At 36.7% G+C, this 23,828-nt stretch overlaps 1 protein-coding gene across 1 annotated transcript; it reads left to right on the forward strand.

Annotated features, from left to right (window-relative positions):
• The first annotated feature begins 21,586 nt into the window (after window positions 1-21,586).
• PATE2 (prostate and testis expressed 2) lies at window positions 21,587-23,026 on the forward strand. Its single transcript, XM_008054207.1, has 4 exons — window positions 21,587-21,638; window positions 21,784-21,810; window positions 22,409-22,537; window positions 22,890-23,026. The coding sequence occupies exons 1-4, from the start codon at window positions 21,587-21,589 to the stop codon at window positions 23,024-23,026; spliced, it is 345 nt and encodes a 114-aa protein (XP_008052398.1).
• The last annotated feature ends 802 nt before the right edge of the window (window positions 23,027-23,828 follow it).

The following is a 23,828-nucleotide window of genomic DNA, read 5'->3' on the forward strand; positions in this document are numbered from 1 at the left end:
GTAGTTGATTTTCCATTCACAGAGATTGGATCTCTGGGCTCCCTGCAGCCCCTTCCAGTGCCTTGTTAGGTGCTGAAGTGGTGAGGCAAAGCCTAGAGTGGTCTCTCTCCTACTTCAATGATAGAGAACACCTGGGGCAATAGTTTGTCCATGTAGCTTAGGCAACAAGTTGGAGGCTGGGGGGTGGGGGTGGGGGGAGCTGGGCAGGGCAATGCAAATCTCTGCCTGGAAAATGGCTGCAGTGGGTGGCTCCTCACCAGGCTTGTATTTCTCTCTTCAGATTCCCCCAATGCTCTCTCTCCAATAATCAAATCCTGTGCTCCAGCGGGTGCGGTATGCCAGGTAATGATGTGCCCCAGGTGCCAGGTGCTGGGAATCAGCTGGATTCAGCAGGCTTTTCTCAGGCACATTCCTGCAGGCAGCAGATGTTTCTGTGGCGATCTTGCAAGCTGTACTCTAATTTCAGGGCAGTGGGGGCTTGCAGTCACCCTCAGATGGGGGACCTGGGTGCATGCAGATGAATATCCCCTCAGATGGACTTTCACACTCCCACCAGTGCCCTCCTGCTCACACAGAGAGTCTTTGTTGTCACTTGCCTCCTCAGAGATTCTTACAGCCAGACCAGTTGACTGCCATCTTAAGCTCACTAGTATAAATTCTAAAATTGATTATATGCTGGATCAAAATGCCTGTGTCAAGAAATTTTGTATAGCCTGTGTTCTCATACCATAAATTAATTAAAATAGAAGAGAGTAATAAAAGACTAGAAAACCTCTCTATGTTTGGTAATTAATTAATACACTTTAAAATTTATTGATAAATTTTTAGAAAACGCAAGAAACTTTAATTTTAAATCAATGTACTCTCTTCTAAGTTGCATGTATTAGTGCAATTTATTTCTACATATATTTTAAACTCAATGTGGAATTTCAAAATAAGAATGTTAGAAATGTATTGGGATATGATGTATTGGAAAGTATTTTAAACTGAACAGTGATAAAAATATGGCACATTGTCACCCTTTGGTGAGATTGATAAGAAAACAAAAATAAGTCAAAGACTTTCAGACTGGAAACTACAAAAATCCTAGAAGAAAACCTAGGAAACACTCTTCTGAATATTGGCCTAAGCAAATAATTTATGACAAAGACTCCAAAAGCAATTGCAGCAAAAACTAAAATAGACAAAGGAGACTTAATTAAACTAAAAAGCTTCTGCACAGTGAAAGAAATAACCAACAGAATGAACAGAAACCCTACAGGAAGAAAATATTTGCAAATTCTGGGTGAATATCCAGAATCTACCAGGAACTCAATCAACTCAACATGAAAAGTCAAATAACCCCATCAAAAAAGTGGGCAAAGACTGGGCTCGGTGGCTCAGCCTGTAATCCCAGTACTTTGGGAGGTTGAGGCTAGTGGATCGCCTGAGCCCGTGGGTTCGAGACCCGCTGGGCACCTTGGCGAGACCTCGTCTCTACAATAAATCAAAAAACCAGGTGTGGTAGTTCCAGCTACTTGGAAGGTTGAGGCCAAAGGATTGTCGGAGCCTAGCAGGTCGACGCTGGGGTGGCCGTAGGTGTGCCACTGCACTCCAGCCTGGGTGATGGAGTGAGACTCCAACTTAAAAAAAAAAAAAAAGTGGACAAAGGACATGAATAGCCACCTCTCAAAAGAAAACACACAAGTGGCCACCAAACATGAAAAATGCTCAACATCACTAATCATCAGAGAAATGTAAGTTAAAACCACAATGAGATATTATCTCACACTAGTCAGAATGGCTATTATTCGAAAGTCAAAGAACAACAGATGTTGGCCCGGTTGTGGAGAAAAAAGAATGTTCATTTAATGTTGGTGGGTTTGTAAACGAGCTCAACCTCTTTGGAAAACTATATTGAGATTTCTCAAAGAACTAAAAATTGAATTACCATTTGACCCAGCAATCTCACTACTAGGAATCTACCCAAAGGAAAAGAAATCAGTATATTTAAAAAAAAGATACCATGTGTTCATTGCAGCATTATTCACAATAGCAAAACCATGGAACCAACCTAAGTGCTCTCCAACAATTGCCTGATAAGAAAAATGTGGTATATATACACCATGCAATACTATGCAGCCATAAAAAGAATGAAATCAAGTCCTTTGCAGTGACATAGATGGACTGAAGAGCATCATCTTAAGTGAACTGACTCAGAAACAGAAAACCAAGCACTGCATGTTCTCATTCATATATGGGAGATAAATGGTCACAAAGATGGAAATAATAGTCACTGGGTACATCAATAAGTGGGGAGGTGGAGAGAGGGACTGGGGTTCAGAAATTACCTGTGGGGTACAGTGTTCACTACCTGGGGAATGGGCCACCTGTGACCCAATCCCCACTACTATACAATATATTCATGTAATGATATGCATGTGTACCCCCTGAATCTTAAATAAAGATGGAAAAAGGTTATTTCAAAATCTGTACATTTATAACCTTTTAAAATGGGTAAAATTATTATTTTCATTGAAAAAAAGAAAAAAATAAGAAAGTAGGCTAGTAGATCACCTCAGTAGAAGCTAAACACAACATACAATAAAACTAAACATAAAATTCGGATACAAATTTTTAGCAAGATAATTAAGTCAAAAAAACAACAGGTGTTGGCGAGGTTGTGGAGAGAAGGGAAGGCTTGGACATTGTTGGTGGGAATGTAAGCTAATCCAACTTCTGTGGAGAGCAGTTTGGCAATTTCTCACAGAACTAAAAGTAGATCTACCATTCGAATCAGCAATCCCACTTTTGGAAATATAAACAAAGTGACACCAATTGTTCTCCCCAAAAGACACCTGAACTCATATTTTTATTGTAGCACAGTAGCAAAGACATGAAACCAGCCCCAGATGCCCATTGAAGGTAGGCTGCATAAAGAAAATGTGGTATATAGACACTATGGAATACTTTGCAGCCACAAAAAAGAATAAAATCATGTCTTTTGCAGTTACATGGACGCAGCTGGAGACTATCATTCTAAGTGAATTATCACAGAAAAAAAACCTGAATACCTCATGTTTTCATTCATAAAGAGACACAAAACATTGGGCACACAGAGGCACAAGGATGGGAGCAACAGATGCTAGGCACTGCTAAAGGTGGGTAAATAAGAGATAGAAAATCATCCATAGAAGGAGGGCTCATTAGAAGCCCAAACCCTGTCTTTATGTAATATACTTATGAAACAAATCCTCACATGTACCCCATGATCCTAAAATTTAAAAAATTATCAAGTAGGAAAAAAGGAGAAATTTTATATTTGATGAAAGTAACTATAAAAAGTTACATATGTGTGTGTGTGTGTGTGTGTGTGTGTGTGTGTGTGTGTGTAATTTTTTTTAATTTAATTAATTTTTTTTCTGAGTCAGTGTCTCACTCTATCGCCCAGGCTGGAGTGCAGTGGCACAATCATGGCTACTGCAGCCTTGACCAGTTATGCTCAGGTGATTCTTCTGCCTCTGCCTTCCAAGTAACTGGGATAATAGGCACAAACCATGTCCTACTAATTTCTTAAATTTATTATAGAGATGAGGTCTCACCATATTACCCAGGCTGGTCTCAAATTCCTGGGCTCAGGCAGTCTTCTCAGGCTGTGGCTTCCCAAAATACTGGGATTACAAGCATGAGCCACCGCGCCCAGAGGACATTGGTTTATTTAAAGACACAAAAGAGACAATGAAAATACAAATCATAGAGTAAGAAATGTCTTTGCAGAATATACAATCTACAAAAGGACTTATATCTAGAATACATAAAGGACTATTATAAACCAATAAGACAAAAGTAGAAACATTCAGAGACAACCAGTTACTTCCGAAGGTAGGATAACCAAGTGACCAACAAACGAGTACAAAGAGGTTCAGTCTCATTCTTCATATAATGCCAACAGAAAACACATTTTTACTTTATACATAGTAAGATCAAGCAAAATAAAACCTTTCAAACATTGCAAATAATAATAAAATCTATACTGATAAACATATTTATTGCCTTAACAACTTATAAAATAAAACAAGACATATACACAAATAGCCCAAACTCACTAGTTGACAAGATTTTTTTCTATGGATGCAAGGCATATATCTCAGTCATAATTTCATAAATCTGCCTAGGCCTACTGGATAGACGATGTATAAAAAGATTGATTGAGAGGAGGTAAAAGGATTTACCAAAAGGTTATCAAGATCTTTCCCAACTTTGGAAATAATATACAGAAAATTTATGTGGGGAAAATTTGTTACTTGATCCAAAAGTTATTGTTATTATACTGGTATAGGAGAGAAAGGAAACATTTAATTTTAGATTGAAGTGAACATTTAGCCTTTTAACTAAAAGATTGAATCATTTAAAAAAATTAAGTAGACTGATAACATCTAGTACTGGTAAGGATGGCGTTCAATGAGAGCTCTCACTTTCTGTACCCAGTTGGTACAGTCACAAGGCTATTTGGTAGTATGCACTAATCTGAACTTATGGAAACTTTATCAACCATTCCATTCTTAGGTATTAACCAACAGAAATGTATGCACTTGAGTTTCAAATGACCCGAATATGAATATGAATGTTGATAATGGAGTTATAGATACCAAACTGGAAACTTCATTACTATATACTATTCTATTATGTAACTATTCTGTACTTTTTTAGTAGAATAAAATAGTTACATAATAGAAAAATATATAGTAATGAAGTGATAAAGGAAAACACTGCTTTCTGTTTGAAGTAAGGCATGAAATCATACATCTTATATGATTTCATGTATAAGATACTCAAAACCAGACAAAAACAAATCAGCAATAGAAATCTGGGTAGTGGCTAACTTTAACAAGGGGAGAGAACACTAATGAAACTAGTTTCTGATCATGTTCTATTTCTTGGCCTGTTTGGCAGTTTCACATAGTACTCATTGTGTGACTGTTACCCTTATAATTTATGCTATAAATGATAGTATTTGGAGATGTGCCTTGAGATGGCAAGACTATAAGGAAAATTATGGAAGAATTAATCATAAAATTCAGGATTTTGAGTTCATTTGGGTAAGGGAAGAGAATGTGATTGATTTTTGGAGGTGCTGGTAATATTCTATTTCTTAATCTAAATGATAATATTTTTGTTCATTTAGAAAAATAATTCAATACATTGACATGTATTTTATATATTTTTCTGTACATTCTGTGTATTATATTTCACAATTAAACAATTTTTACAAAGAAGGTAAATATCTAAGATCTTGAGATCTATAGGATGGCAGTGCTGTGACTTTTTTTTTCAATTCTTTAGTACTAACTAGGTCATTTGATTTTTAAAATTTCTTCTTTTTCCAATTTTGGAATTTTATAATTATCTGGGAGTCCTGTTCAAAAGGGTTTTTAAAGTGATTATGTATTTGTTAATAATGCAGTACTTCCCTTTATTTGTGTTTTTGCTTTCTGTGGTTTCAGTTACTTTTGGCTAATTGTGTTCTATTTTATTATTATTGTTGCTAATTTCTTACTGTGCCTAATTTGCAAATTAAATAATTATAGGTATGCATACGCAGGAAAAAAAACATAGTGCATTTATGTAGGATTCAGTATTATGTGTAGTTTTAGGCATCCACTGGTGGTCTTGAAATGTATCCCCCATAGCTAGGAGGGGACTGCCATATTTATTATTATTTTAAAAATCTCTGTTGAATAAGTAGTTATTTACCTGTTTTATTTTATATGTTATTAGGAAGTAGTCCCTCTGCTTCTATTTTCTGGAAGAAATTATAAGAATTAGTATATTATATTATATATACTTAAATATTTACTAGAAATCACCAGTGGACTCAACTGGGCCTGATGCTTTCTGTTTGAGGAGATTATCAACCATTCATTCAATTTATTTAATACATATAGGCTTATTCCGATTATTTATTTCTCCTTGTATACATTTGGAAAGATTGTGTCTTTCAAGGAATTGCCCCATTTTATCTAAGTTATAAAATTTGTGGGCATAGAGTTATATTCTTTTAGTATTATTTAAATTTCCATGGGATCAGGAATTATGGTTCTTCTTTCATTTCTGATATTTATGATTTGTGTCTTTTTTTTGGTCAGTTCCCTGGCTAGAGTTTACAAATTTTATCACTCTTTTCAAAGAACCAGCTTTTAGTTTTGTTCATTTTAAAAATTGCTTTTCTAAATTTCATTGACTTTTGCTCTAAATTTTATTTTTCCTATTACTTTAGATTTATTTTGATATTCTTCTTCTAGATTCTTAAGGGAGAAGCTTAGATGATTTACTTTTAGATTTTATTCTTTTCTAATATTTTCTTTTTTTTAACTTTAAAAATTTTTTTATTTTAAAATTGTGGGGTATTTTTCAGGGTTAGGTATACAAATATTCACTGTGCAGGTACCCTTGTTGATGAGGTGTGCCCCCCCCATCTACAGGCAGATTTCCCCTACTGTCAGTCCCACCTCCTCACCCCACCTCCCCTCTGCAGTATCTTATTACAGTCAATCCTTTTCTTATAGTATTGCGGTAGTTGTTCAAGGTCCACTTATGAGTGAGAACATGTGATACTCAGTTTTTTGTTTCTGTGAAAGATCACTCAGTATTATGAATTCTAATTCCATCCAGGTTGTTGCGAAGTTCATTATTTTGTTCTTCTTTATGGCAGCATAATATTCCATTGTGTATATTTACCACATTTTAAAAATCCAATCCTCTTTTGATGGGCAGCATGGTTGTTTCCATGTTCTTGCTATTGTGAACAATGCTGTGATAAACATACGTGTGCAAGTATCTTTTTTATAGAGTGATTTGGGTTCCTCTGGGACCCAGTAGGGGGATTGAGGGGTCACATGGAAGGTCGATTCTTAGAACTTTTAGGTATCGCCACACTGTTTTCCACAAAGGCTGTACTAGTTTATACTCCCACCTACAGTGTAGAAGTGTTCCCTTTTCGCCATATCCTCTCCAGCATCTGTTATTTGTTGAGTTATTGATGATGATCATTCTGACTGGAGTTTTCATGCAATACTATAAATTTCCCCATAAGAACTGTTTTGTTTGCATCCCACAGATTTTGATAGGTCTTACTTAAATTTCAATTAGTTCAAAATATTTTAAAAGCTTCTTGGACTTCTTTAATCCATATGGTATTTAGTAGTGTACTGTTTCTTTTTGTTTTTTGTTTTTGAGTTGGATTCTCACTCTTTCGCCCAGGCTGGTGTGCAGTGGCATGCTCACAGTCACCCCAGCGTCGACCTGCTGGGCTCCAGTGATCCTTCTCCCTCAGCCTTCCAAGTAGCTGGAACTACAGGTATGCGCTACCACGCCCAGCTAATTTTTTTTTAAATTGTAGAGATGAGGTCTCACTAAGTTGCCTGGGCTGGTCTCGAACCTGCGGGTTCAGGCAATCCACTTGCCTCGGCCTCCCAAAGTGCTGGAATTACAGGCTGAGTCACCAAGCTTGGTCAGTAATGTATTGTTTAACCTTCAAACAATTTGAATTTTTTGAATAATTCCTTCTTTTATTTATTTCTAGTTTAATAGCACTGAGGTCTGAGAACATACTTTGCATGGTTTGTATTCGTTTAAATTTGCTAGGGTTGTTTTGTGGTCCAGAATATGTCTATTTTGATGACTGTTTCATGAAAGAAATATTCACTTGAGAAGAATGTGTATTCTGATGTGGTTGGATAAAGTATTCTACAATGTTGATTAGATCTAATTGATTGATTGTGCTGTTCAGCTCACCTATGTCTTTACTGATTTTCTGCCTGTTGGATCCACCAATTTCTGATAGAAGGATATTGAAATCTCTGCTATGATGATGAATTTGTCTATTTTTTTCTTGAATTTTTATCAAATTTTGCTTCAAATAATTTGATGCTCTGTTGTTAGATGCATACACGTTATGAATTGCTATGGGTTTTTTTTTTGTTTTAGTGTTGATTCCTTTATCATGCAATTTCCTCTTCTACTCTTAATATGTTTCCTCTGTCCAAAATTAAAGTAACTACTTTAGCTTTCTTTTGATTAGTGTACTATGGTATATTTTAACTTGAATCTCTCTGTGTCTTTACAATTAAAATGAGTTTATTGTAGACAACACATAGTTGGGTCTTTTTATAACCAACTCTGACAGTCTCTTTTAATGGTTTATTTAGACCATTGACATATAAAATAATTTATTGATATAATTGAATTAATATTTATGTTAGTTTTCCATTTTCCCCATGGTTCTTTGTTTCTTTTTTGTCTTCACTTTTTTCCTGCTTTATCTTACTGTTAATAACCATTTTATATAATAGCATTTTCTCTCCTCTGAGAAATAAATCATAACTCTAAAAAAGTTTCTTTAGATAGAGTGCCCTTGAGTTTGCAATATACATTTATAAATAATTGAAGTCTAGTTTTAAATAACACTATACCATAACAAAAATAGTGAAAATACTTTAAAATAGAGTATTGCCAATTCTTCCCTCCCAGCCCTTGTAAATTGCTGTCATTCATTTCATTTATCCATAAGTTATAAACACCAAATATATTGTTGCTATTATTATTTTAAACAATCTGTTAGATCAATTAAGAATAAGAAATTCAAAGAAAAAAATTTACCCTCATTTTTTCTTCTTTAATGCTCTTTCATAATTTATGTCCCAGTTTCTGAACTACATCATTTTCTGTCTCTCTAAAACACTTTTCTCAAAAAAATTTGTTGTAACTCAGGTCTACTGGTAACAAATTCTTTTCATTTTTGTTTGTCTGAAAAAGTCTTTGTTTATCTTTCATTGTTGAAGGATAATTTCACTGGATAGAGGTTTCTAGGTTGGTGGGTCTTTTTCAACACTTTAAATATTTTACTCCACTCTCATCTTGCTTGCATATCTTCTGAAGAGATATTTAAAGTAATTCCTACCTTTTATCTTTTATATAGCAGAAATCTTTTTCCTCTGGCTTCTTTTAAGATTTTCCCTGTCTTTAACTTTTTGAACTTTGTGGTATGATGAGGTGTAAATTTGTATGGTATTTTCCTTGCTTTGTGTTGCCTAAGTTTCCGAAATCCATGATTTTGAGCCTATAATTAATTTTGGAAAATTCTCAGTCATTAAGAATTCATATATTTCTTCTAACTCTTTCTCCTCCTTATGATATTCCCTTTAGACATATGTTACACCTTTTGTTATTGGCCCACAGTTCTTGGATATTCTTTACTGTTTCTTTTTTTATCTTTTCATTTCAGTTTTGGAAGTTACTGTTGATGTGTCTTCAAGCTCACTAATTGTTTCCTTGACTATGCAGTATTTCCTTGAATCAGTACAACAATTTAAAAAAAGTCAGATAGGCTTAAGTGAGTTACATTGTGCTATAGTCTTAGCACTACTTGCAAAGTGGAAGAAAGCAATAATTGGCAATTTTCTGTAATAAGTTAAAGATGTATGTAACCTCAAGGGTAACCATTTAGAGAACAGTAGAAAAAAAAGTATAATGAATGAGTAAATGCAATGAAAAAATAGAATAATAATATTTTCGAGAAATCCAAAAGAAGTCAGGAAGCAACTTATTTTATCTTATTTTTTATTTTAAAGATGTGGGGTACAATTTAGGGTTAGGTATAAAAATGTTTATTATATAGGTATCCTTGTTGATGAGATGTGTCTCCACTCCCCTAGCTGATTCCCACTACTGCCAATTCCACCTCCCCCACCACTACTGCCAATCCTTTTCTTATAGTATTACAATAATTGTTCAAGGTCCGCTTATGAGTAAGAACATGTGATATTCAGTTCTTTGTTTCTGTTATAGATCACTCATAGACTAAGTCCATCCAAGTTGCTGTGAAGATCATAATTTTATCCTTCTTTATGACTGTGTAATATTCCATCGTGTACATGTACCACATTATTTTTATCCAATCCTCTTTCAATGGGCTGCATGGTTGGTTTCATGTTTTTGCTATTGTGAACAATGCTGCAATAAACATGCATGTGCAGATGTCTTTTTCATAGAGCAATTTGAGTTCCTCCAGGTATATTCCCAGTAAGGGGATTGTGGGGTCGTATGGAAGGTTGATTTTTAGGTCTTTTAGGAGTCGCCAAACTGTTTTCCAAAAAGGTTGTACTAGTTTATAGTCCCACCAACAGTGTAAAAGTTTCCCTTTTTGCTACATCCTCTCCAGCATCTGTTGTTTTTTGAGTTATTGATGATGGTCATCCTGATTGGAGTTAGATGGTATCTCAGTATAGTTTTAATTTGCATTTCTTTGATGACTAGTGAGGCTGAACATTTTTTCATGTATCTGTTGGCTGCTTATATGTCTTCTTTTGAGAAGTGTGTATTCATATCTTTTGCTCACTTTGTAATTGGGCTGTTTTTTTTTTTTCCTTTTTGGTACATTTGAGTTCCTTTTAGATCCTGGATGTTAGGTCTTTGTCGGGTATACAGTTAGCAAATACTTTTTCCCAATCTGTGAGCTGTCTCCCTGCTCTCTTGATGGTTTTTCTTGCTTTGTAGAAGCTTGTCGGTTTGATCGCTTGTCTATCTTATCTATTGTGGCATTGGCACTCGGGGTTTTGATCAGAAATTGGTTGCCAGTTCCAATTTCCATAAGTATGTCTCCTGCATTTTCTAAGGTTCTTGTAGTTTGAGGCTTTATGTTTAGGTCTTTGATCTATTTAGAGTTGATTTTTGCGTATGGTGATAGGTAAGGGTCTTGTTTTAATCTTCTGCATGTGATCAGCAAGTTTTCCCACCACCATTTACTGAATAGGTCCTCGCTCCCCAGTGGTTGGTTATGGAGGCTTTGTCAAAGAAGAGTTGGTTGAGAAATTGAGGTTTTGCTTTCAGAATCTCTATTTTGTTCCAGTGGTCTATATGCCTGTTCTTGTACCAATATCAGGCTATTTTGATTATTTTAACTTTATAATAAAGTTTAAAGTCTGGGAGTGTGATACCTCCTACTTTGGTTTTTTTTTGCTGAGGATTGTTTTGGCGATTCGTGGTCATTTATATTCCATATGAATTCCTGTATTGTCATTTCCAGGTCTGAGAATGCTGCTGGTAATTTAATGGGTATTGCATTAAATCTTTAGATTGCTTTGGGTAGGATGGACGTCATAACAATGTTGATTCTTCCTATCCATGATAATGGAATATTTTTCCATTTGTTTGTGTCATCTTTGATTTCTTTGAGCAGTGTTTTGTAGTTTTTGTTGTAAAGGTCTTTCACATCTCTGGTTAGGAATATGCCAAGGTACTTCATTTTTGTGTGTGTGTGTGTGGCTATTGTGAATGGGATTGTGTTTTTTATTTGGGTTTCTGTTTGTTTATTGTTGGCGTTTAGCAATGCGATTGTCTTTTGCCCATTGATTTTATACCCTGAGACTTTGTCAAAGTCCTTTATTAGTGCAAGGAGGTTTTTGACGGATTCTCTTGGGTTTTCGAGATATAGAATCATGTTGTCTGCAAAGAGGGATAACTTGACTTCCTCTTTTCCTATTTGGATACCCCTGGTCTCCTTTCCTTGTCTAATTGCTCTAGCTAGGACTTCCAAAACTATGTTGAACAGGAGGGGTGAGAGTGGGCATCCTTGTCTGGTTCTGGTTTTCAGGGGAAATGGTTCCAATTTCTGTCTGTTTAGCAGTATGCTGACTGTGGGTTTCTCATAGTTGGCTCTTACTATTTTGAGATATGTTCCATCTATGTCTAGATGTTCGAGGGTTTTTATCAAGAATGGGTACTGGATTTTATCAAAAGTTTTTTCTGTGTCTAATAATATAAGCATGTGGTTTTTGCTTTTACATCTGTTGATGTATTTAGTTACATTTATAGCCTTGTGAATGTTGAACAAGCCCTGCACCCCAGGAAGGAAGCCTACTTGGTCATGGTGGATGATTTTTGAGATGTGTTGTTGGATCTGGTTTGCTAGGATCTTGTTGAGAATTTTAGCATCTATGTTCATCAGGGGTATTGGCCTGTAGTTCTCTTTCTCTGTTGGATCTTTACCTGGTTTGGGTATTAATGTGATGTTAGCTTCACAAAATGATTTGGGGAGAGTTCCATCTTTTTCAATTGCCTGGAATTCTTTCAATAAGATTGGTATCAATTCCTTCTTGTATGTTTTGTAGAATTCTACTGGAAAACCATCTGGTTCAGGGCTTTTTTTTTTGTAGGTAATTTTCTTATGACATAATCAATTTCCTGGATTGTTATTGGTCTGTCTAGGGTCTTGACTTCTTGTTTCAACTTGGGGAGGTTGTGGTGATGTCAGAAAGTCCTCCATTTCCTTTAGGTTTTCAAGTTTCTTTCCATATAAATGTGCATAGTAGTCTCTGATAATCTTTTGTATTTCTTTGGGGTCAGTTGTGACTTGACCTTTTGCATTTCTGATTGTGTTTATTTGGGATTTTCTCTTTTTTTCTTGGTTAGTCTAGCTAGGGGATCATCAATCTTGTTTATCCTTTCAAAGAACCAGCTTTTTGTTTCATTGATTTTTTTGTATTATCTTTTTGTCTTCTATGCCCCTAATTTGGGCTTTTATTTTAGTGATCTGGATTCTTCTGCTGAAGTTAGGGTTTTGGTGGTTTTGCTTTTCCAGTTCCCTTAAGTGATTGGTTTGGCTGCTAACTTGTGATATTTCCATTTTCTTCGTGTGTGTGTAGAGATATGAATTCTCCTCTTAGCACTGCTTTCATGGCATTCCAGAGGTTTGGTAAGATGTTTCTTCACTTTCATTTGTATTCATTTGTAATCTCTGTTTTGATTTCCATGTTGACCCAGGAGTTGCTTAGCATCATGCCGTCTAGTGTCCATGTCTTTGTGGGTTTTGGGGGAGCTTTGTGGGTGTTGATATTTATTTTTATTCCACTGTGGTCTGAGAAGGTGCATGGCAGGATTTCAATCTTGTGAAATTTGTTTATGCTTGATTTATGACTGAGGATGTGGTCAATCTTAGAATATGTTCCATGTGGTGATGAGTAGAATGTATATTCTGTGGTTGTTGGGTGGAGTATTCTGTACGTATCAATTAACTCCATTTGATCAAGCATCACAATGAGGTTCTGGATCTCCTTGTCGATTTTTTGTCTTGATGATCTGTCTAGAGCCATGAGTGGGGTATTTAAGTAACCAGCTATAATAGTGTTAGAGTCTATATCTTTTTAAAGTTTACCTAGAAGCTGCTTTATGAAAGTTGGTGCTCCTATGTTGAGTGCATATATGTTTAGGATGTTTAGGATGTTTCTTGCTGAAGGATTGAACCTTTTATCATTATGTAGTGACCTTCTGTATCTTTTTAAATTTTTGATAACTTAAAAAGTATTTTATTTGATATTAAGATTGTGACTCTTGCTTTCTTTTGTGTTCCATTCACCTGAAATTTTGTTTCACATCCTCTTACTTTGTGTCTGAGTGTCCTTTCTGGTGAGATGAGTTTCTTGAAGACAATATATTGCTGCCTCATGATATTTTATCCATTTTGCCATTCTGCGTCTTTTCAGTGGTGCATTTAGTCCATTCACATTCAAGCTAATTATCGAAATGTGAGAGTTTATCCCTGTCATGCGGTTCTTATAGAGTTTGTTGTTGTTGTTGCTGCTGTTTGTTTGTTTTATTTCTTTTGATTTTTGGACTGATTCATGTGTGTTTTCACACTTTTTCCTGCATTCTTGTGAAGGGCATTGTCATTTTTTTTTTCTTTTCTTCTATGTTTAATACTTTCTTAAGTGTTTCTTGTCGAGCTGGTCTGGAGGCAGCATAAACTCTAAGGGATTGTATGTCTGGGAAAGATTTTAATTCTCCACCACAAATGAAGCCTAATTTAGCTGGGTAGGTAATTCTTGGTTGAAATTGTTTATTTTTGAGAACTTTGAACATTGGGCCCCAAGCTCTACTCACCCAAAGAGTTTCTGTGGATACATCTGCTGCTATTCTAATTGGTCTTCCCCTGTAGGTAGTCTGACCTTTTTCTCTTGCTGCCTTTAGAATTTTTTCTTTTATACCTACTTTGTGTAGGCAAATTACTATGTGTCTAGGAGTTGGTCTATTCATTTGTCATTTTGCAGGGGTTCTCTGAATCTCTTGTGCTTGAATGGTCACATCACTGATGAGATAAGAGAAGTTTTCTTGGATAATTTCATGGAATGTTTGTTCCAGAGTGGTCTCTGGCTCTCTTTTTGCCTCAGAAAGTTCAATTAATCTTAGGTTCGGCCTCTTGAAATAATCGTTCATTTCTTGAAGGTTTTGCTCTGTCTTTTTAAGCTTCTTTTCTATATTTTTGACAGTTTGGGTTAGTTCCATATTTTGGTCCTCAAGTTCTTAAATTCTTTCTTCTGCTTGGCTAACTCTGCTTTCCATGCTTATCAGTTTGTTATTTATTTAATTCACTGTATTCTTTATTGCTGTAATCTCAGTTATCAACTCCTTCATTCTTTTTCTCTTGCCTCTCCTTGATTCTATTTATTCTCTCTATTAATGTCTTGATATCTGGGTTTGTGGTTTGAGACCAGTCCTTCTGGGGGCTCTTCATTTTTTGCATTCCAAAGTCTGTATTCTCAGTGTCTGACCTCCCAGGGGTCTGAGACCCATATTCTTTTGGCTTTTCTTCATTTGTGTAGATTTTCCTTCCTCCCTTTCTCTCCTCTTCTTTAATTCTGGTGTTCAGGGATGGGGGGTAGCTTTTACTTCCGTTTGTTCAATCTTCTATTCTTTCTTATGTGGATCCTCTGACTTTGTTCAATTCTGAAACTGGAATATGGTTGGAGGCTGTACTTTTTCCAGTTTTGAGATTTAACTGAGGGGGAGCTGTGATTCAGAATCTATCTGCAGATCCCAATATCCACTGACAGGTGTGTGGACCCTCTGGAACACACTCCCCACTGCCTTACAATCTGTCCATGCAGTGGGGGTATTGGTTTGCTCCCTGAAAGCTAAATGAGGTTAAAAAAAAAGAAAAGAATGGAAAAAGGAGGAAGGTAAGGTGAGCGGAAGGTGGAGAGAGAGAAGTAAGAGGGAAAACAGACAGGTGTACCAACTAACTAATGAAAAGAGACACAAGCAAAGACAGAAAAAAGTAAAAAAAAAAAAGTAAAACACACAGACAATCATACAAACACACAAACCGATAAAACCCCCCTATTGATGTATCTCCCTACATAGGAAGTCTAAAAAAAACCCAGTAATTAAATAACAGAAACAAAGTAAGAAAACATTATCATAAACTGAAAGAAAGAAACAAAAACAAAAACAAACAAAAATCAGCAAAACAAACAGACCAAAAAAAAAAAAAACTCACTCTGAGGTGGTTCAGGTAAGCCCAACTTCCTTTCAGCTCTGATCTCCAGCCCTTCCCCTCTGCACTCAGGGTAGGCTAATAGGGTTGCTCTCAGCAAGGGTTAATGCCCCAGGCCTACTGCAGAAGAAGGGTGGATCAGATCTGGACTCACCACGCTTGCTGCCTGTGAAGTCTGCCACTCAGATCTGACCTGTCTGTGTCCGATCCAGCATGGGGGAGGGGCATCTGTCTCTCCGAGTTTGATGAGATTACCTCTAGGTCCCAAGTTGGAGGCTGTGTGGAGCTGGGGGGAGAAATGCAGGTCTCTGCTTGGTCCCAGGACAGAGAAAATGACAGTAGTCAGCATTTCCTCCCTGGGGGTGGGTCTCCTCTCCAGCTCTTCCTGATCTTCTCTCACAATGGATGGGATGGGTGCTCCAGCTGCTTTGCTGTCACAGGTAATGGTATGGGCCAGGTGCCAGGTGATGAGAATTAACTGAATTCAGCAAGCTCTTCTCCAAGAACAGCAGATGATTCTGCACACCAGCGGCTCCAATCTCAGGGTGGTGGGGGGTTTCAGTCTTCTCCAGAGAGAGCTCTGGGTGCATGAACTTGAGTCTCCCCTCAGACGGACTTTCACTTGGAATCTCATTTTTAATGTTCTCAAGGATAAGCAATTTCAGCCAAGAATTTCCTACCCACCAAGCTAAGCTTCATCAGTGACAGAAAAATAAAATCCTTCCCAAACATCTAATTCCTAAGAGAATATGCCATCTCCAGATCAACCTTTCAGGAGATGCTTAAGGTGTTGAGCACAGAAACAAGAGAGTGATAATACCCAACACAAAAGTACAGGGAAATACAGAATTAACAGAACATACAGATCATCCACAAAAATGAAAATACACACATATATAAATATAAAGGTAAAAAGGAAGTAAAACAACCCCCCCTAAGAGCCTTATGACAGGGATAAACTTTCACATTTCAATAATTAATTTGGATGGACTGAATGCACCACTGAAGAGGTATAGATTGGCAAACTGTATTAAAAAACATGATCCATCATTCTCCAGGCTCAAAGTTAAATTCTGGAAAATGACTTTTCAGGCAAAAGGGAAACAGAAACGAGATGGGGTAGCTATTCTGATATCAGGCAAAGCAGATTTCAAACCATCAAAAGTAAAAAAAAAATCATTCATTCAAATAAACTTAATAGACATCTACAAAATATTCCACCCAACAACTACAGAGTATACATTCTATTCGTCAGAACATGGAACATACTCCAAGATAGATCACATTCTAGGACATAAATAAAATGGTAGCACATTTCAAAAGATCAAAATAATACCATGCATCTTCTCACATCAGATCACAGTGTAATAAAAATAAACATCACCACCAATAAGATCCCCTCACAACACACAAAGACGGACACTAAACAACATGCTGCTGAATGACTTCTGATTCTACACAGAAATCAAGACAGAAATAAAAAGATTCCTGGAAACAAATGAGAACAAAAACACATCAGAATCTCTGGGATGCCAGGAAATGGTAAGAGGAAAATAAATAGTATTGTCTACACACATTAAGAAAACAGAAGCCGGGCTCGGTGGCTCAGCCTGTAATCCTGCGCTTTGGGAAGCTGAGGTGAGTGGATTGCCTGAGCCTGCGGGTTTGAAACCCGCCTGGGCAACTTGACGAGACCTCATCTCTACAATAAATCAAAAAATTAGCCAGGTGTGGTAGCACCCGCCTGTAGTTCCAGCTACTTGGAAGGCTGAGGCGGAAGGATGGCCAGAGCCCAGCAGGTCGAGGCTGCGGTGGCCAGGAGCAGCCACTGCACTCCAGTCTGGGTGACAGAGTGAGGCTCCAACTCAAAAAAAAAAAAAAGAAGAGAAAAGAAAACAGAAAGATCATAAATAAACACTAATGCTGCTCCTAAGGGAGCTGGAAAAGCAAGTTCATCTAAAACCTAATTTCAGTAGAAAAATCTAGTTCACTAAGATAAAGTCAAAATTGCAGGATACAGAAGACAAAATATCACAGAAATGATTAACAAGACAAAAAGCTGGTTCTTTAAAAGGATAAATTAGATTGTTGAATCCCTGGCCAGACTTACTAAAAAGAGAGAGAGAAGGAGAGAGAGAGGGAGGAAAAGGGAGAGGGAGAGGGGAAGGGAGGGAGAGAGAGAGAGAGAGAGAGAGAGAGAGAGAAAGAGGGAGAGAGAGAGAGAGAGAGTGCAAGCACAATTAAACACAATTAGAAATGAAAAAGCAAGGTCACAACTGACACGGAATAATTGAATTATCAGAGATTACTATATAGTAGATTACTATATAGTAGAAACATATGTAGATAAACTAGAAAATCTAGAAGAAATGGAGGATTTCCTGGCATCATACAACCTCCCAAGGTTGAAACAAGAAGAGATTGAAACTCTAATCAGACCAATAACAATCCAGGAAATCGACTCAGTCATAAGAAACCACCCTGCTAAAAAAGTCCTGGTCCAGATGGTTTCCCATTTGAATTCTACAAGTCATAAAAGGAGGAGCTGATACCAGTCTTATTGAAAGAGGCAATCAAGAATGATGGAATTCTTCCTAACTCATTTTATGAATCTAATATCATACTGATACCCCAAACTGGTAAAGACCCTGCAAGGAAAGAGAATTACAGGCCAACCTACTTGATGCACATAGTCACAAAAATTCTCAACAAGATTCTAGCAAACAGGATCCAACAACACATTTCAAGGATCATCCATCATGACCAGCTGGGTTTCATTCCCAGGATGCAGGACTGGTCCAACAGTGACAAGGCCATAAACATAATTCAGCACACTAACAGATATAAAACTAAAAACCACATGATTATATAATTCATTGCAGAAAAAGCATTCAGCAAAATTCAACATCTCTTCTTGATTAAAAGCCCTTGAACACCTAGGCATAGAAAGAACATTCCTCAAAACATAAAAACCATCTTTGATAAACCTGCTGCCAACATTTTGCTCAATGGGCAGAAGCTGGAAACATTCCTCCTAAGTATTAGAAAAAGACAAGGATGCCCACTCTCTCCCTTTCTATTCAACATAGTGCTGGAAGTCCTGACAAGAGCAATCAGGCAAAAAAAGGAATTCAGGGATATTCAGATAGGAAAAGAGGAAGCTAAATTATTCCTCTTTGTAGATGATATGATTCTATATCTAGTACACCCTAGACAGTCTGTCAAAAGCTCCCTTGCACTGATAAATGACTTTGGTAAAGTCTTGGGGTACAAAATCAATGTACAAAAGACAGTTGCATTTCAATACACCAGCAACAAGCAGGCAGAGAACCAAATAAAAAACAATCCCATTCACAATAGCTACAAAAAAATGACATACCTTGGCATCCATCTAACCAGAGAAGTGAAATACCTATACAATGAGAACTATAAAACCTGTTGAATGAAATCAAGGATGACACAAACAAGTGGAAAAACATCCCATGCTCATGGATCGGAAGAATCAATATTGTTAAGATGTTCATCTTACGCAATGTAATCAACAGATTCAATGCAATACCCATCGAATTGCCAACTTCTTTTTTTACAGACCTGAAAACAAAAATACAGAAATTAATATGGAAACAGAAAAGAGCACCAATAGCCAAAACAATCCTCAGCAAAAGGAACAAAGTGGGAGGTATCACACTTCCAGACTTTAAAATTTATTATAAAGCTACATTAGCCAATGCTTCATGGTATTGATACAGAAATAGGCACATAGACCAATGGAACTGGACAGAGATTCAGGAAGTAAAATCATAGTCTCTCAACCAATTAATCTTTGACAAAACCACCAATAACAATCACTGGGGAAAGGAGACTATATTTAGCAAATGGTGCTGAGGAAACTGACTACATGCAGAAGAATGAAACTGGACCCCTACCTATCACCATATACAAAAACCAACTCAAAATGGATTAAGGACTGAAACATAAAATCTCAAATTATAAAAATCCTAGAAGAAAATGTAGGAATCATCCTTCTAGACATCAGAGTAGGAAATGAATTCATGGCCAAGTTCCCAAAACCAAATGCTACAAAAGCTAAGATAAAACAAGTGGGACCTCATCAAGTTGAAAAGCTTTTGTACAGCAAAAGAAATCACTAAGAGAGTAAAGAAATAACCCACATAATGGAGAAAATATTTGCCAATTATGCATCTGACAAAGACTTCACATCCAGGATCTACAAAGAACTCAAAGTAAGTGAAAGGAAAAAAACTAACAACTCCATTAAAAAGTGGGCAAAAGACATAAACAGACACTTCTCTAAAGATGACATACAAGGAACCAACAGACATATGAAAAAATGCTCAGCCTCAATAATCATCAAAGAAATTTAAATCAAAACTGTAATGAGATACCACATCACAACAATAAGGATGGCTATCATTAATAAGTCAAAAAACAACAGGTGCTAGCGTAGCTGTGGAGAAAAGGGAACGCTTCTACATTGTTGATGGGAATATAAACTAGTTCAACCTGAATGGAAAGCAGTGTAGCCATTTCTAAAAGAACTAAAAATTGATCTTCCATATGATCCAGCAACTCATCTCTTGTGAATATATCCAGAGGAACATAAATTACCTCCAACAAAAAGACACCTGCACGTGCATGTTTATTGTCACACTATTCACACAAGCAAAAACATGGAACCAACACTGCTGTTTATTAAAAGTGGACTGGAAAAATAAAATGTGGTACATACACATGATGAAGTATTACACAGCCATAAAGAAGAACAAAATCATGACCTTCACAGCAACTTGGATGCAGTTGGAGACCATCATGCTAAGTGAAGTATCACAGAAACAAAGATCTGAATACTGCATGTCCTCACTCATAAATGGGCCCTGATCACTAGTCACGTTAGCCCAAGTTTGGGACTGCAGTTACTGGGCACTGCTAGAGGAGGGAGGTAGGAAAGTGGGTGGGAAGCATGTGACAACACAAAGGGTACCTAATCTATTACCAGGGGGAGTGAGGGCCACCTAGAAAACCAAACTTCACCTTCATGCAGCATACTTGTGAAGTAAATTCTCACTTGTACCCCACAGTTTTATAATAATAAATTTTTAAAAGTGGATTTTTTGGAAAAAAAATTCAAAATAAGAATAACAACTTTTGAAAAAATAAAAAAAGAGCAGGTCAAAGACTAAAAGTTGGTAATCATGACAAAACCTTTCCAAAAGGATTTTTAAAATAATTGAAACTTCCCACTGAAGTAGCACATTGTGTACCTGAGGATATTGACTTAGAATGATCAAAACAAAGACAAATTCTTGTAAAATTACTGAACTTCAAAGAAATAAAAAAAACACCTTTGAGTTTTTAAGCCAAAAGACCCTACAACTGACAAGAGACAGAAAATTTGTTAATCATTAGATTCTTGTAAATGGAGTAATATACTTATGATATATAAGGTAAGAAAATGTGAATCAAGGATTCAGCAAAACCCCGCTTTTTTTATGGTAGATGTAATTTTTATTACTGTTGCTTACAATATTACCTATACATTTTTTCTTTCAGATCACAATGTCACAAGTAGTTTTTTAAAGTACTTAAATAACCCAAAGAATTAGTACCCTTTTCTACAAATCATTACTTATCAAACATGTTTTTTTTCTTTAAACTCAGTAAAAGTCTAGGTCACTAATTTCTAAAAAGTAAATAAATGTCTATGTGTCACTTGATTCCTTTTAGAGTTGTTACTAAACAAAATCCACTTTCAAGTGTAAAGAACATAAAGTGTTTTGACATACCAGAATTTCAGAATTATTATTTCCATAAGTCCTTCCTGAAGGATGAGTTGAAGAATAGTACTTCAGTTAAACAAAATGACTAGAGAGACCTCAACGTAAAGGCTGGTGGTCAAGTTTCAATCTAAACTTACTGGTAGGATAAAGACTAAATGTAGATCCTCTGTGAGGATGGGAATCTGGGCACTGTAAATGATACCTCCCAGATTTATTAAGACCTATGTAACATTGAAGTGAATCAGGAAGATCACAATTTCATTTTCATTTAGTGGATTTATGGAAAAATCAGAGTGAGTACCCTCTTTGGAATGCCATGAGGCAATTTGATATGGTGACTTGGCTCTGGGAACACTGAGGTACTGACTGTCCCTGAAATTTTATGATTATATATAATTTAGATGAGTAGCCCAAGGACAGATCACAAGAGGAGAACAACCAGCACCATCCACAGAAAGCTGCACATGACAAAAGTTCCAGGATGTTTGTTCTGTTTCTGCTGGGCACAGTTTTCTTTCTCTGCCCTCTCTGGGGTAAGTTCTGGAGACAGAAGTGCAACTGGTAGTTGGATAAGAGATGGACAGATGCTGGGAAAGAGGAAGTTTACAGAATTGGCTCTTGGTGCTTTGGCAGATATACATTAGATTATAATAAGGAAGATTTTTCATTTTTTCACAGGTGAACTTCGAAACCCTCTAAAAAAAGGTATAACTATGACTTTTCTGAAGTCCTTGGTCAACAGAGTATCTGTGACATATTTAGAGCAACCCACCCTTCCATTTTCAGAGGCATCTAATCCATTCTTACTACAGAATCTTAGGAATTTCGTCTTGTCCCAGACCTATTTAGTCCACTTCTTGCAGTAAGGAGGTTAAGATCCCCTTTTTTGTATTCCTTTACTCATTACTGATCAAAATCCTCAGGCCAGATAAGGGATTCATTATTAGAGGTCCATGGCTAAATTTCACAGGAAGCCTGACCTCCTGAAATTATAAGTAGTGTTTGATTTATGTCTTACAGGCTATCTTTTACAAGTTTTTTTTTAAATTGGAGAAAAATACATTTAAATTTATTATTTTGCCCTTGATATTAGCCAAAAGGCTGAGAAGTGATTAATTTTATTGATTTGTACACAGAGAGAACCACAGAGTGATTACCCCAATCTTTTAAGAGATTATAGAGTCCATGACCTGAGAAACATTAGGAACTACTAAGCAAGAGAAAGTTCCTATGGTGGAGCCTCTAGGTCCGGAGAGCCCACTCCAGATCACATCCTCTAAGTACCTCTTTCTGTATCTGGCAGAGACTGCAATAATGTGTTATGAATGTGGTAAATATCATCTTGGGTTGTGCTATGATACCATGAGGTCCTGCAACCTGAAGTATAAACAGTCCTGTGCAGTTGAGAACTTTTACGTGCTTCCAAGAAAAGGTAACCTGGAGTTATAGTGACTGAGAAATAACCACCAACTCCTTTGAAAAACAGTAGTGTTTATTTACTCTCAGAGGGAGTGGGTGAATGGGATAGCCGAGGAAGGGGTGGTCATGTAGAGGGGACAGCAAAAATGAACTTTTCCTTAAGACAATATTGGGTTGAGAGGCTGGTAATCCTTATCTGGTAGGAAATAAAATCCACTCTCCAGGCCAGCAATTAATAGACTCAGCCTTGAAGCTCATTTAGACCTAGAGAAAGGTTAGCGAGGATATGAAATCAGGTTGTGCCTAGGAATATGGTAGGAGGAAGTGAGGTCATTATAGTGGTATTCTCTCTTTTACCTCCTCAGGGCGGAGTATGTATCGATATTCAAAACTGTCATGTATGACCTACTGTGAAGACATCAACTTCTTGGGTTTTGAGAAGAGGACCGAGCTCATCTGTTGCAATCATAGTAACTATTGCAACCTCCCTGATGGAGTCTAGTTCTCTCCTGGATTTTGCGTCATTCTTCAATCACTAACCCTCTTTGTCTTCCCATAAACCTGCATTTTGCTCTCCCCTTCTAACCAATGATAGAGTGAGAAAACCAGCTGGTAATGAAAAGAGAAGTAGTCACAAAGAGAAGCAGTAGAGGGCAGATGAGTCACATTAATGATGGGGCACTAGATGGACTTTTTGCAAATCCCTGTTGCTCATATCTGGGGTTTGGGTTTCCTCATGGTGATACTGCCATGAATAAGCCCAGGCTTGGGCATTTATTATCTCCTATGTGAAAATGTAAAGAAATGACCAAAATAATCCTCAGGTTGTACTGAGAATTCTGTGATACACTCTAGCTTCATCTACATACTCCTCTGGGCTGGAATTCTCTTTGGATTAGCTCTGATACTTTCTGGCATTGTTCTTTTACTCATGGGTTCTGGAGAGGGCTAACCCCAGATTTCCTGAGCCAAAGTTTTTCTTTGGTAGAGGTCTTGGAGAGATCTCAGACCAGAAAAAAACTGGACAAATATAAGAATGAGACATCAAGAAAAATTTTTAGAGGAATTTTAGTTTGTGGAAATTAAGATTTGAGAGGCACTCTGGTGTGTGTGGAATTGGCTTGCATTATCATTGCCTCAGCTGACCCAGTAGCCTCGGGTCCATGATTGAACTAGGTAACTGGATTGAGAATGGGGGCGTTGTTCAAGGATGACTAGTCATTTCCTTCTCATAGAAATGAAAGAAAAAATGCTGATAATGAGGCAGGTGGCATGGTACAACAGTTTAAGATAATAGAATATAG

Source organism: Carlito syrichta, unplaced genomic scaffold (genome assembly GCF_000164805.1).
Source record: "Carlito syrichta isolate Samal-C Ts95f unplaced genomic scaffold, Tarsius_syrichta-2.0.1 Scaffold289245, whole genome shotgun sequence".
NCBI lineage: Eukaryota > Metazoa > Chordata > Mammalia > Primates > Tarsiidae > Carlito > Carlito syrichta.